General features: G+C 35.5%; 1 protein-coding gene across 1 annotated transcript in view; it reads left to right on the forward strand.

Moving 5' to 3' along the window:
• Ccdc73 (coiled-coil domain containing 73) overlaps positions 1-14,507 on the forward strand; it is a 121,330-nt gene that overhangs the window by 63,780 nt on the left and 43,043 nt on the right. The window contains exons 7-9 of the mRNA XM_010640401.3: positions 736-774; positions 6,750-6,885; positions 7,101-7,180. Of these exons, the coding sequence (XP_010638703.1) occupies positions 736-774; positions 6,750-6,885; positions 7,101-7,180 (255 nt within the window). The remainder of the gene's footprint in view (positions 1-735; positions 775-6,749; positions 6,886-7,100; positions 7,181-14,507) is intronic.

The raw sequence follows: 14,507 nt of genomic DNA on the forward strand, positions 1-14,507 counted from the left end.
ACAAAATTCTAGGTACAAGCATTTTATTTTAGAATAATTCACAACATAAAATATTGAAAACCGGGTAAACCTATAAACCAGAGAGTGCTAAGGTAAACTATGATCAAATGAAACAGTGGAGTACTTTGTAACTGTTAAAAAGTTATGTTGTATGCTAACTGATCACAGAAATGTGTTTATTACATGTTTGATAAAAAGAAGTTATAAAATAGTACATCTGTTATCATTATTCCCATCTATCTTTTAAAGTATAAATGCATTTAAAAGCCACTAAAAAGATCTGGAAGTACTGAGTGTTAATGACACCCGGGGGTTTGGAGATGATTTACTTGTTTATGATGACTTTTATGCTCAACTGTTCTTTCAGGATTTCTTCAGTGAACTCTCCTGGACTGGTCTTTCTCTATTCTTTGTGTTTGTCTTAGTAGCTGTCCAACTGTAACATATTGTATGCGTCACTCATGTTTACTGTCTGTCTGTATCAATCTTGCTAGGAAGAAAGCTGCTTAGCTCACTGCTGTAACCCAAGAACCTAGGGGAATGCGTGTGTGTGTGTGTGTGTGTGTGTGTGTGTGTGTGTGTGTTTAGGGTAGTGTATTGTTACTATAAGGAAGAGTGCTATTGTGAGTAAAATTTTGTATCTAATGCCACATTTTATAGCATGCAATTTTATGGTGAGAAGAAGGAACTGGTAATAAACACTTTTAATGAGCTTTTCCTCTTTATTTTTTCAAGGTTTCTAAATACTCTTTACAGAAGAAAGTAAGTGAAATGGTAAGGAAATAGCACAGCACATATTTCTCCCACCTGGATTAGTACATAAGATGCACAGTGCTTTTGTGAATATAAATGTGATAGCTATAGTTTAAAAACAACAGTAATAGTTGAAAATGGATATTGCCATCACCTTTAAAGGCTGGAATTGTAATTTCAGTTCAGTACAGCTTAAATTAATTCTTTCACGAATTTATTTGCAGTGCTTTTATGTTATAAAATAAAATGTGAAGCCTTTATTTTCATATTTTCTAGATATTCATACAAACATGTAGTTATTTATTATAAAAAATTGAAATATATTAGGGCTGGGGATTTAGCTCAGTGGTTCCGCTGCCTGCCTCACAAACACAAGGTCCTGAGTTCGATCCCTGGTACCAAACAACAACAACAACAAAACAGATGTTCAAAATTGAAATAGATTAAGTATCATTTGGGATGTGGTATTCATCTTTTATGTTCTACACTGTAGATGTAGTGCTTATTATTGTTCAATAAGTATTGTGAATTTCTCTTTCCATGTATATAAAAATAAATATTTTTGTTTTTACAGCATAAAATTATATGGAATATTTGCTGTGATATTCTTCCTTTCTAGTTCTATTTGATTCCTGAGGACCTTTGTGTATAGTTTTGATTGAAGAGAATTCTACTATATCTACTTAAATTTTTAGAAAGCTTCTTGTATGGGTTAATGCTATTTCAACCTTTATTCTTTGGAGCAGACTGTAGAGCTAGTAAAATTAATTTTTGAGTCTGGCTTCTGACTTCTAATGACATTAAATATAAAAACATAAATTAGTATTTTGCTTCTTAAAATTGTTTTGATGTTTTAGAATATAAAAGAGCTCATAGAGAGATTGTTAAGCTTGATTGACTAAAAGATGTGAAATTCGGTTGCTGTTCAACTGGAAAGAATAAAATAATATTGTCAGACTATTTTAAACTGTGATTTTAATTAAGAAGCTGAAAAACTAGACTCCAGTTTGGCTTTAAGTACTATGACATTTGTTCTGAAAGTCATCTTCAACGCTACAGTGATTTTACACAAAATATAGTGAAATTGAATAATATGTCCTTTGACCTGGGAGATAAGGCTACAAGTTAAGGATCAAAGGCAACATAAAACGTGTTTTATTCCAGTTTAAAATTTTATTAAACATATGCTTATAATCTTTGCAAAACAAAGAAACATCTAGTATACCTACCTAGTTTTGGTTGCTTCCCAAGCTTTTTGTGGTTGTGAATTATAACCTATTAGCCTACTAAAATAATATTTGAGTAGAGTCATAATGTTTTTTTTCTGACAGTTCAAAGCATTATATCACTTTTAATTAAAGTAATTTTATATATTGATCCATACATTTAATATCTTATGCCCATTCTGAGATTTTATTTTTAAATTTAAAACGTAAAAATAATATTTTTCTAAACATTCTGATGTATCTCTATCTTATATAATAATTCTTAGATAATTTTTCTTATATCATTCTTATATAATTTATGTTGCCTTTTTCTTTCTTTTTTTTTTTTTTCGGTTTTTTTGAGACAGGATCTCACTATGTAGCTGAGACTGACCTGGAACTCACTATGTAGCCCAGGCTGGTCTCAAACTCTCAGTGATCCTCCTGCCTCAGCCTCCTAAGTGCTGGGATAACAGGCATGAACCATTGTCTTTTCTTTATTCAAAGTTAATCTTTTTTTAGAGCAGTATGTCATTATTTTATATTATTTGGCTCCATGAGCAAAACAGGACCAAGATAGACAACTAGTGTCAAGGCAAGAGTTTGAGGAGTAGTAACATTTAGTGTCTTAAAAGAAATGTTTTAAAAAATAGATAAGAAATAAAAAAATAAATAAGAAACTTAATTGAAGTTCATGATCCCTTATAGGTAAGCACTAGTAAATTTCTGTCTTTTGGGAATTCAATAAACTCACTTTCTTGTAGAGGTGATGTTGATAACTTAATACATCACAAATCAAAAGTTTTATCTTTCTCTAAAACTACTGAAACCTCTTTTCAAAAAACATCAGTCATTACCAATAACAAGAATGTAACAAAATATGTTAAAGAGAAACTTATGTAACATTAAATTAGCCATTGTTGTGATTTGGTCATGGAGAAAAACCTTTCCTGTTATGTTTGGGGGTTACTATGTAGATGGTATGTTGTGTGATGAAAGGTATAGGTGACTGTCATACAGCTGTGTATATTAATACTGCATATGAAGTAAAAACTCAAGTCATGTTTCAGTCATACTTTATTTCTCTTTTTATACATCACTTTCCTTTGAAGAGAAAACTTGTAAGATTTCTTTTTCTTATTAAATAAAAGCAGTTTCAATATTGAAGATTTTGTCATGGCAGTGAATAACCATGCGTTCTCTTTCAGAGTAGACTGTTCTTAAACTGAAGACTTGTCTAGAAACAACTTCCTGTTTATAAATGTTATATATGTATGTACACATACATTAGCAGTGTAAAGATTTTCCAAGTGGTATGTGTCTTAAATTCATGGCTAACAAAGTAAAGTTGTCTTTCAAAAGATACCATTGGTTTTTAAAGATTGAATTTTGTAACTCCATTGATTTAGTTTGGGGTCATATTAAAGAAATTAAAGGTGAGTTGCAAAATTAAGAAATATATAAAAATATATAGAAATTAAGAATATATAAAGTTTATCTTTGGATTTTTAACTTTTCCTCTAAATTTATTCATAACTGTCTTAGAGAAATCAATTTTGCCTTCACAAGTTTTCAAATTAATCTCATTAAGTAAATAGAGAAAAGGATGATATGTAGCTATACCTCTTATTAATAATTTTTTTTTTGGTACTGGGGATTGAACTTAGGTCCTTGTGCAGGTCCTTGTGCTAGCAAGGCAGGCAGTGGGACTACTGAGCTAACCCCCCAGCCCCAGTAAATGTATTTCTAAAAGATACTGTATAAATATTTTTAAATGAGCCCCACTTTAAATGTCTAAAGTTTAAGACTACTTATACATTTCTCTTTTTAATCATTTGTATACATTAGATTGATTTAAAATGAGGTACACATCTGTTTAGAAAGTAGTGCACCAGGACATTATTTTCTTGTGGACTGAGTCTTGTATTTAGTGGTACAGTTGTGTAAAAGAAAAAATAATTTAAATCAATCACAGGTTAGAAACACAAAAATGTACTTAGTGTACACTATGTACTTAATTATTAGTCACCTTAATAAAACAAGCTTTATTTCCTATTGTGATACAGTGTACAATATGAAGGTTTTAATAATAGTTATACCCTTACTTTGTTATTCTTTAAAATGTTCTCCATTCTCTCAGAGAGTTATTATCAATTTCATTTTGTTGTTGCTTCTCAAAGAATTTAAAACTATTTATGATAATCCTGCAGTTAGTGGCGGACTTGACAACAGATTTCTTCATACATCATCAGAGCTGTCACGGCAGCCAGCTGAGTTCAGATGGGTGTGTGTGGGCTGAGGGAGCTGTCAGTGCCCATGTGATCTGGAAGTCGTTAGTATTTATTGTGTTCACTGAGTAGGCTGATGTGTCTGAAAAACAGAATTATGTCATGGAAACAAATGAAATTACATTTTTATTGAATTCAACTTTGGGTTCAGCAAAGGATGTTGGAATAGGGTATATCACAAGTTAATGTGTACACAGCTCTAGAAATAGGAAACACCTATGAAATCTCTTTGGCCTTTCTGTAGTTCTTATTGTTGTTAACAGAATTGTGAACCTTTTCAAGAATTGACTGCCTACTACTTTTTAGCTGAAAAGTTAAGTCTGTTGTTGGGTCCATGTATTAATATATAGTGGAGAGTTTTCTCTTAAAAGCTATGTACATATTTGGACTGAAAAATTATTTGAATTAAAAAATGTGATATAACCCATTCTCAGTGAAATCCTACTGGGTTTTTACACATATTCTGAGAGTTATTATAATTCTCTCAATCAGGAGTTAAATGATATTTTAGAGGAAATAAATAAGCCTTATTATTTTTTTCATTGTTTAGCTGTTGACATTAGTAATTACCTCAGTTGGTATAAGATTTCTGGGGGTTAAGTATATTTGTCAACAACTAATTCAAATGCCCAAGTAATGACATTGAGAAGCCCACAGAAAGGTGTGAGAAACTTTGAACTGACCTGTTGTAATCATTACTGGCTATATTATTATAACTTTTGTTAAAGTCATTAAAAATAATTTTGAAAAAGTTAAGGCTACCATCAGACTTGTCAAGATAATATAGTTAGGTACAGCTTAAATTGTGTGTTCTTGATTAATATGAGAAATCTCTTCTTATTCTATAAGTTACTTAAAACTATTAAAAATACTTTTATCAGTTGAAGAATAATAATAAATCATATTATAATTATTATGTAGTAGGATCTGTTCTTAGTGCTTTATATAACTTCAGTTTATCTTTTCAGCAATCCTGTAAGGAGAGATGCTGTGATAATCTCCACTTTAAGATAGAGTTATCTATCTTATCAGATCATGTTAGCTCAGTCACAAAGACAGGATTTAAGTGCATGCAGAGTAACTTCTGACTACTGTGCCATCCTACCTGTTCTCTGCTTTTACATAGTAAAAAATGACTCTGGTTAACTTACACAAACAGAAATCCAGAGGTGGCACCCAATCAACCAGAGTGGTGAACGTGTTTGGGATGAATAGGGATCAGAGTAACTTGGAGTTTGCAAGGCAGGATTTAGAAAGCCAAACACGCTGACCTTCAGTTTTGTAAACTGTTTGCTCAAGATTGAAATCACAGAAAGGTAGATCATTTGGTTTGTCCTGGGTAATATGCTGTTCACTTCTCTTGGGGAGAATGAAACTTGTCAATTTTAGTCCTATGAAACTAATGAAGAACAGTTTCAGTAAAATAAATTATGGCACTGGTAGTATTAGGTAAAGGAAATGGACACTGGTTAGATGACTTCTACAAACACCCACTGCTGAACTCAGTAGGACAACAATAACTCACTCAGAAGACAGGTATTGAATGCCAGTTGATGGGCCTATACTGTTTTGTTGTTGTTGTTTGTTTTTCTGCTGTTTTATGTGGAAGCTGAAGCAGTTAAAAAAAAAAGAAGTTGTAAAGCCAATTAATGATTTTGCTAATTCAAGGTTTAAAAAAAGCCTTTAAAAAGTATTATTGATTCTATTAACATTTTTTTTGGGTGGTACTGGCAGCTGAACCTGGGGCTTTGCACATACTAGGCAACTTTCAGAAGTTCAAGTCTGTTCTTAAGTATGGTAAAAGTAGCTCTGTTAGCTGAAAGCAGTGGAGACCCTTATAAGTAGGGTCCAATTTTTACCAATTATGTCTCTAGTTTAAGGGATTTTTCTACTGCACTGTATTGCCTTCCTGTCAAAGAAATATTGTCCATGTCTTCTATTTTGTATAAAGGTGCTATATTTTTAAAACTAATCTCAGAAAAATTACTTGAATTTTGATAATATGCATCAAATTTATGCTTGCAAACTGAAAGAACAAAGAATAAAAATAATGATTTAGTTAGGTCCTGATTATCCAGATGATTTGTTAGACAAAGAAAAAAATTTCTAAGTACCAAGATTGTTGCTTTAATCTCCCCCACTTTATTTGCTAGATTGATTAGCTTTTTATATATAAATAAAACAGTCACTTGATTTTGAAAAAAATTGTAAACAATGGAAGCATTACATGAGGTGACTATTTTGTTACAGGCAAATAGTGTACTTTATTTTACATAGATTTAGTAATATCTCCTAACATTTTCTTCCCAATGGTGTAGTTCTAGAGTATTTCTTCATGAAATTTATATTTGGCATATTATTGAAGAGTAGTTTACTACTATATACGTGTTGCATATGTTTATATTATAGGGATAACTTTAAAATTTATTCTTTATTTATTTATTTATTTATTTTTTTGGTACCAGGGATCAAACTCAGGTCTAAAATTTATTCTTTAAAATAGGAACAAAAGGTCCAGTTCCATCTTCTGGCTAAAGAAGATTATCATAAGCAACTGAATGAAATTGAAAAATACTATGCTACAATAACAAATCAATTTGGATTGGTAAAAGAGAATCATGTAAAGTTAGAACAAAATGGTAGGTATTATCTTGTTTAAATTTACATATTCATTAGAGATTATTGAAATGGACTTATTTATTATGAATAAATTGAACTTATCAAATATGAATAATAGTAAAGTGACCATTTAATTGTATACATTGTATTGGTAGTATTTTCTCTGTCCAAGTTAGTGATATTTTCTTTGAAATATACCACAAGTATGTTTTCCTAAATGTCTTTCATATTACAGTACAAGAAGCAATACAATTAAACAAAAGACTTTCAGCTTTAAATACAAAACAAGAATCTGAAATAAGCAGTTTAAAGAAGGTATGATTGATAAAGTTTTATACTATTAAGTAAAAATTATAGCTTAAAAGTCTTATACAATACTACTAGAAAACAGTGGGTAGAGTTTTTTGGTAGGAAAAATATAGAATCATAAACTTTGAGTTATGATTCTAGTAATGTAATGAATGAATTTGCTGCAGCAAGTTCTTTGACTTGTGATCAACGGCTTGCACTTCTATGGTAGCACAGATAACCAGCGTGCACGCACCACATGTTAGCTGCATTAGCACTCTTCATTCAGTCAGTCAGTCAGTCAGTCAGTGTTTATTGCTGACTTCCATGTGCCAGTACTGTGTGGCACTGACGACACAGCTATGAAGGAAACAAAGCACATTCCTAGTTTTATAAAGGTTATAGTCTAATGGGGGCATTAGACATAAACATATAGATAACCTGGATAAATATGCAGATTTTATACAAATATACAGATACAGATGATCTGGAGAAGTTAGGACATGATGATACAACAGGCAGCTTTGTTGGATTGGGGATAAAGGGTGCAGAATAAGGAATGTTTCTGGCATAGACAAGAGCACAGACAAAAGCCTCGAGGCAGGGAAGAATTTAAGACTGAAGAACTAGGTCTGGTATGGCGAGAGCATCATGAGTGAACATTTATTGGTGGCTTACTTAACACCAGTAGCCTCATCTCCTTCCTAACCTTATCTGAATTTTTGTTTTGATGTCTCCAGCTTTAGAACTGAGCTCTAAATTGGAAGAAGCCATAAGTGTACTTCTTAACTTTTGCCAGAAATTGATTCAGGAGCAGATAAATGACTTGAACTACTGGCTATCAGCCAGGAAAAATACAATCCCCTCTATGGCTTACAGTCCCCCACAACCACGAGAAGCCAAAGATGACCCACTTCCTGTCAAAGTGGAAGTGACATAAAGATGCCTCTTCATTTGTAACACTGTTATGAAGTCCCTGTATCAATGAACTCTGCATCTTCTCTAATTGCTGGGCTTTTCAGTCGTGAGCCAGTAGTCCCCATTCATACTTAAGCCAGTTTGGTCAAGGCTAATTCAGTTTTCTGTTGTTTGCAACTGAAACTACCCAAACTGATAAAAAAGGAGAGGAAAAGAAATAGGTAAGGCCTCATTCTTTCTATAATGGCCTCTCATTTCCTCCCTTTACTCTCCTCAAAGCTCCATCTTATGATAGTCTTCTTTGCATAATCTAGGAGTTGTTGGATTGATTTGTCATGATATCTTACTGATTTTAAGAGACGTGTCTTTTCACAGTCACTGACTGCAATCCTATCTTCTATGTCTGAAATTCTATCTTTACATTCATTCATTCTGCTGCAAAATCTTTCAATAGTTTTTCATCTCCTCGATATCTGTTTGAATCTGTTTCATGGATTCCATTTCTTTTCTATGTTGGGCATTCATGGTTTGCATTTCTTTCCTCTGCTGGGCCTTCATGGCTTCTATCTGGGTCCTGAGCTCATCTATTTGTTTGTTTGTTTCTTTGTTTCTGTCCTAGGGTCCCTAATCATGTCTTTCAGTATACTCACCATCTCTGTGGTTATCTGGGAAATTATTTGTTTTGAATTTTTCTAGAACCTGATTGATCTGTTTTTTTATTTCCTGTGCTATGATTTCAGGGTGTCCTGGTGGTTCACTGTGAGACTTTTCACCCTCATTTACTCTAGAATTTGCCATTGGTGAACTGGAAGTCTGTCTTTGTGTCTTGCTTAAGTGTTTTCTCATTTTTATTTTTGTTGTTGGGTTGTCCTTGGTTTAATTCCTGGGTTAGTACTTCAATCTTCCTGATTATAGCTTCTCTTTATGTTGTGAGTCTCTAACGACTCAAGAAATACTCTAATTTCATAATATCAGAAAGAACAACTCATTAAATCAATCACAACCCTGTAGCAATCAACAACACAGTAGCATCAAGCACAGCTTAGAAATTGACCATTTGTGGTAGTCATTAATCTGTCACCTTTAAACCATGTGAATTAAATAAAAATCTAGGAGAAGCCCAATATATATATATTTACAGTGAATAAACTCTTCAGTATAGCATCTTTATCCTTTAGCATGGGGGTTTAGACAGAGTTAGGACAAGAGGAGTAGATAGGTAAAATAATTGGAGAAAGGGTCTAGTGAAGCCAGAGGACACAGGATGACCACACAAACTTTAGGAAACTGTTGAAGACAAGAGGATAAGACAGAGTGCAAGAATAAGTATAAGAATATAACAACTTAAAAAGTAATAGCGGCTCACTTTTCTTTGAAACTATTGACCCTTGAGTGAAGGAAAATGAGAAGAAAAGAATATAAAGAAAGTGTAAAAAATGATAAAAGAAGAAATCTCAGGGTAGGAAAAGGATCAGAAAGGGAGATGAAGAATTATATGGGGGAGCAAGAGACTGAGTTGGAATACAAAGATAGAAAAAAGAGACAATTTGCAGAGTGGAATGAGGAAAAGAAACAAGAAAAAGAATTTGAAGGGCCTCTTTCAGACTGTATCTCCTCTGTCATAATGGACAGTGTGCACAGCCATGTGCAGAACTAAGTCCTTTAGTCTCAGCTAGCCAGTGGCTGACCCCTGAGATTCAGGCTGAATTTGGGCTGCATGGCCCAAATTGAACTCCCTGACCTCCTGCAGGGTTGAACTCTGCAAGGTTCTACTACAGGTTCCCTCAGCCCTTTCTCTGAAGATATTTAAAGTTCTGATGGAAGGTGGTACTCTCTTCAACTTACCAACTATTGAGATCTGATGTGCCTTTGTTGGAGTTGTTCACTTCTCTTCTATCTTCTGGAGCTCAGAAAAATGACCTTCATGACCACCCGTGGCTCTGCAGATGGATCTGAGAACTGGCACAATCAGGAGGCTGGTTGGCTTGAGACAGGCTGGAGTGAGAAGGGATCTCTTCACAGCTGTCCTAGACCTCCACCTTCCACCTTCCACTGGTGAGGGTGGGGTGAGGGAGTAGCTAACCAGTCCTCACCAGTTGGCTTGAGGCAGGCTGGAGCTGGCCTGTGTTTTATAATGTTCTCTTTATTGGGTTCCAGGAACCTTCTTCTTGTCCTTTTGGGCCTAGGAATTGTGACAGCTCCATTCTGCTAGACCCTGCAACTTGTACCACCCTTATGTTCCTTTGTATCCTGTCCACTCCTTTGCAGATCATCATCAAAGCATACTAATTCATGAATGCCATCTGTTTCCTGGAGGGATTCTGACTATATGCTTGGTTAGTCTGTGTTCTGGTTTAGACGTAAATGTGCCACAAAAGCCTCATGTGTTCAGAGTTGGATTTTTCGAGGGTTTCTGCATCATGGGGATGCTGTACTCACCCGTGGGTCCATCCACTGGTGAATGGGCTGCTAGGAGCCGGGGTCTGGGTGGAAGAGGTGGCTCACTGGGATTGTGGCCTGGAAGGGTGAGTTCTTGTCCCTGGCTCCTCCCTTCTCTCTCTGCCCCTGGCTGTCATGGGTGAAGTAGCTTTTCTCTTCCACGCCCTTCTGCCATGTTGCTTCTGTACTGGTGTCAACAACCACGGGCTGAACCCTCTGAAACTATGAGACAAAATAAACCTCTCCACCTCTAAGTCACAGCTCTCAGGCATTTTGTCCCAGGAAAGGGAGAGTGACTAATAATGGGCTGTAACATTATTAAGGCCAAGGTTATGAATTCAATTTCTGTCTAGGCTAGTCAGCTTAGGATAAGGAAAACCCTATTTCAAAATGTAAAATTTCATCCTGTCATAGTTTAGTTGTAAAATGTCCCCCAGAAGTCTCATATGTTCAGAGGTGAGGCTTTTGGAGGGAGATTGGCTCATGGAGACACTGTGCTGATCAGCAGTCCATTGAAAAGTTCATAGCAGGTAGAGCTGTTAGGAGTAGAACATGGTTGGAGGAGGAAGGGCATGGCCTAGAAGACTGTTTTTTTTTTTTTTTTTTTTTTTTTTTTTTTAAAAAATTTTTTTTTTTGTACAGGGGATAAAACTCAGGACCTTGCACTTGTGAGGCAGGTGTGGAGCCACTGAGCTAAATCCCTGGCCCTGGAAGGATGTGTTCTTATTCCTGTCTCTTCCTTTGTCTCTCTGCTTCCTGGCTGACATGGGTTGAGAACCTTTCCTGCACCAGGCCCTTCCTCCATGCTTTTTCTGCCTTGAAGCCAGCCAACCTGGAGTGAACACTCAGAAACTGTGAGCAAAAGTAAATGTTTCTCCTTTAAGTTGTGGGTGTTGGGCATTTTGTCCCAGTGATAGGAAAGCGACTAATGTACATGCCAAAACTCACCTAGCCATCTTCTCACAGTACATTTTGAACTCAAGGAATAAAAAATATGAATGATGGGGTTCCGATGCATCACTAATCTAATTTAGTTCAATATTGTCATCCTGATTCAAAAGGAGGCTGCTTGCTTCCTTATTTATTTATTTAACTGCCTTTGTACTGAGCTAATCCTCACCTTACCATCATCCCCCCCCCCCACAGGATCTTGTGCAGACAATTAATTGCCTTGGCTGGGCTGGAACTTGTGCTCTCCTTGCTTCAGTTCCCACAGGGTTGGGATTATAGGCCTGTAGCCACCACATCCAGCTAGGATTTTGATTTGAAAAGGAAAAAAGCCCCAAATCTAAGCATTTATACATTTTCATACACAGAGAATTTCATTATTGGAATTTACTTTATTTAATGTAATAGGTGTTTTTTCTAGCAGTGTGCATTCACAGCATAAGTCAGTGGGAAGCCCAGAGTTCCCTTGGATCCCTGTCCCCAAGCCTGCATAAATTCTCAGTATCACCTGCGCCAGTGCTCCATGTTCGCAGTGCTTTGGAGTTTGGTGACTCTGATTGATATGTAAGGTGGTTTTGTTAGTTTGTGCAATCCTGGGAGCAAACCCTGGGCCTCGTGCATGCTATGCACATGCTCTGCCACTGAGCCACACCCCGCATTTTCATCTCCAACCCCCTGAATACATGTGACATCACGAGTCTTTGCACATGCTGACTTGCTGTATGTATATCTTCTTTGGTGAGACATGTTTGTTTGAACCATTTTTAAAAATTTTACATATAATTACGGGACATTTATATGGTGCAGTGTAATATTTGATATAAGTAATTTGTGATGATCAAATTGGGGTAATTAGCATCTCCTTAAACATTTATAATTTCTTTGTGTTGCAACTTTTCTTTCTTGCAGTCCTTTATAAAATATATAATAAATTGTAAACTATGGCCAACTGACTGTGTGGCAGAGCATTAGAATATATTCCTCCCAGATAATATATGTTGATACCTGCTATTTAGCCTGCCTCTATTTCTCTTCCTCCCTCCCCTTCCTAACCTCTTGTGACCATTACAACATTCATTTCTATGAAAGTCAACTGTTTTAGCTTCCACATGAAAGAGAATATACAATATTTAGTATTTTTGTCAGTGATTTAAGTATTAAATAATATCCATAAAATTTGTAATTATAGTAAATTATTCATATACCTTTATTCAGTTAGTTACTGTACTATTGCTAAAAGAGTATACCTTGTAAATAAATATCTGTAATTATTATTTTTTCATTAAATAAAAAAAGTTTTGGGTTGGGGATTTAGCTCAGTGGTTCTGCCACCTGCCTCGCAAGCACAAGGACCTGAGTTTGATCCCCAGTACCAAAAAAAAAAAAGAAAAGTTTCATGGTAAGAAGATAGGCTATTCTGCTTCTGATGTAAGCTGAAGACACTGACCTGTAGATTAGATGGCGCTCATGCAGGTCCATGGAGACAGACTGTTGGTGATTTATTGAGTGGTGAAGAATGTCTGTGTCTAAGCATGAGTGGATGGGGTGCTTGAAGGAAAGCTTGCCTCTGTCCCAGGCCTTGCTGTCTTGGCCAGGCCGCCCGGACTGATGGATGGGATAGGCAGTGGCACGCTCTGTCCCTCCAGAAAGCCTGTGTCAGTGTCTGTGTGGCCAGATTGTTTTCACAGGAGAGGTGTGCTGGCTTTTACTTCAAAGTCTAAGTAATGGCAAGCAAGAGCAATATAAAATATATTAAGAACCAATTTTTTTTTTTTTGGTACTGGGGATTGAACTCGGGTCCTTGCGCTTGCGAGGCAGGCCACCGAACCGCTGGGCTAAATCCCGGGCCCAAGAGCCATTTTTTAATATTTTATGTATTCTAGGTACACTAATTTTATATTTTGTGTATTTATGTGGCTTTTTAAGAAAAGCTTTTTAATTTTGGCTTTCTTTTTGCAAAGCTAATCGAATCTAGTAACATTGGTTATATTTATTATGCAGTTAAAACTTCTAATAATTTCTCCAGGATAATATTCATTTTTCCTTTGTATTGTTCTGTGATTTTGTCCAGAACAGTCATTGGTTTATGACGAGGTGGAATTCCTTTCAGACTTACTTGTTAGACACTCTGAGTACTACAGTGCTGAGTGCTGGGTTCACCGCGATGGTGTCGCGGGGAATGCCCCGTGCTGTCTGTGAGTAGCGCGGCATCGGTCCTGAGGAGGTAGTGATGTGACGCAGACCACCCCTGCCAGAGCAGGAGGTGCGGGAGCAACAGCATGCTATTTACAGCTCTAGGAACTGTGCGTTGTCGTTTAATGAGATCAAAGCATGCAGTGTTTATTTGCTGCACTAGCAGCTTTGAATAAGATAGTTAGAAAACAGACAATGTACTAAAAGTTCAGGCTATTTAAAAGCTTATAGAGGCTATAAAAATCAAAAGCATAATTTTCAGTTGAAAATCGTTTCATGGAGGTCTTTGATTTTAATTTATTATGCTCTTAAGATTTTAATTCATATGTAAGAGGAAGCTACCACAGATTGTTAGGTTTTACTTTTGTCAGCCTTTACTAGTTTTCCATTCCTACCCTTCTCCCTACCTCCCTGTTATTTCTTAATAATTAATTAAATAGTAATTGATACATTTTAGTGTATCTTCTATTAGAATCCTGATCCCAACAGCTTCACATTTTTCAGTTATTGAAGAATGTAGAAAAACATTGAAGTTTATTGTATTTTGAGCCTTGAAGAAGAAAAACAACTTTGGAAAACCAATCCCCTTTATTCATTTGGCTAATTGTAAAGCTCTGTTAGTGAACGTAAGTTTTACCATATGCCTCTCTTCAGTAAGACATTGTGTTGTAGGGGTGAACTTTGAGCAGGTGACCAGCGTGGAACAAGCCATCTAATAATCTGCTTCCTAAGTTGGTTGAATATTTATTTGCTTCACACAAGTGTATCTTTTTTTTCAGAAAACCTAGTATAAAAAACTAAAATTTCAAAAAATAAATGCCAGTTTCATTAAAACTTAAATTATTACATAAAAAGA

This window comes from Fukomys damarensis, unplaced genomic scaffold (assembly GCF_012274545.1).
Source record: "Fukomys damarensis isolate Sample0158 unplaced genomic scaffold, DMR_v1.0_HiC HiC_scaffold_16, whole genome shotgun sequence".
Lineage (NCBI taxonomy): Eukaryota > Metazoa > Chordata > Mammalia > Rodentia > Bathyergidae > Fukomys > Fukomys damarensis.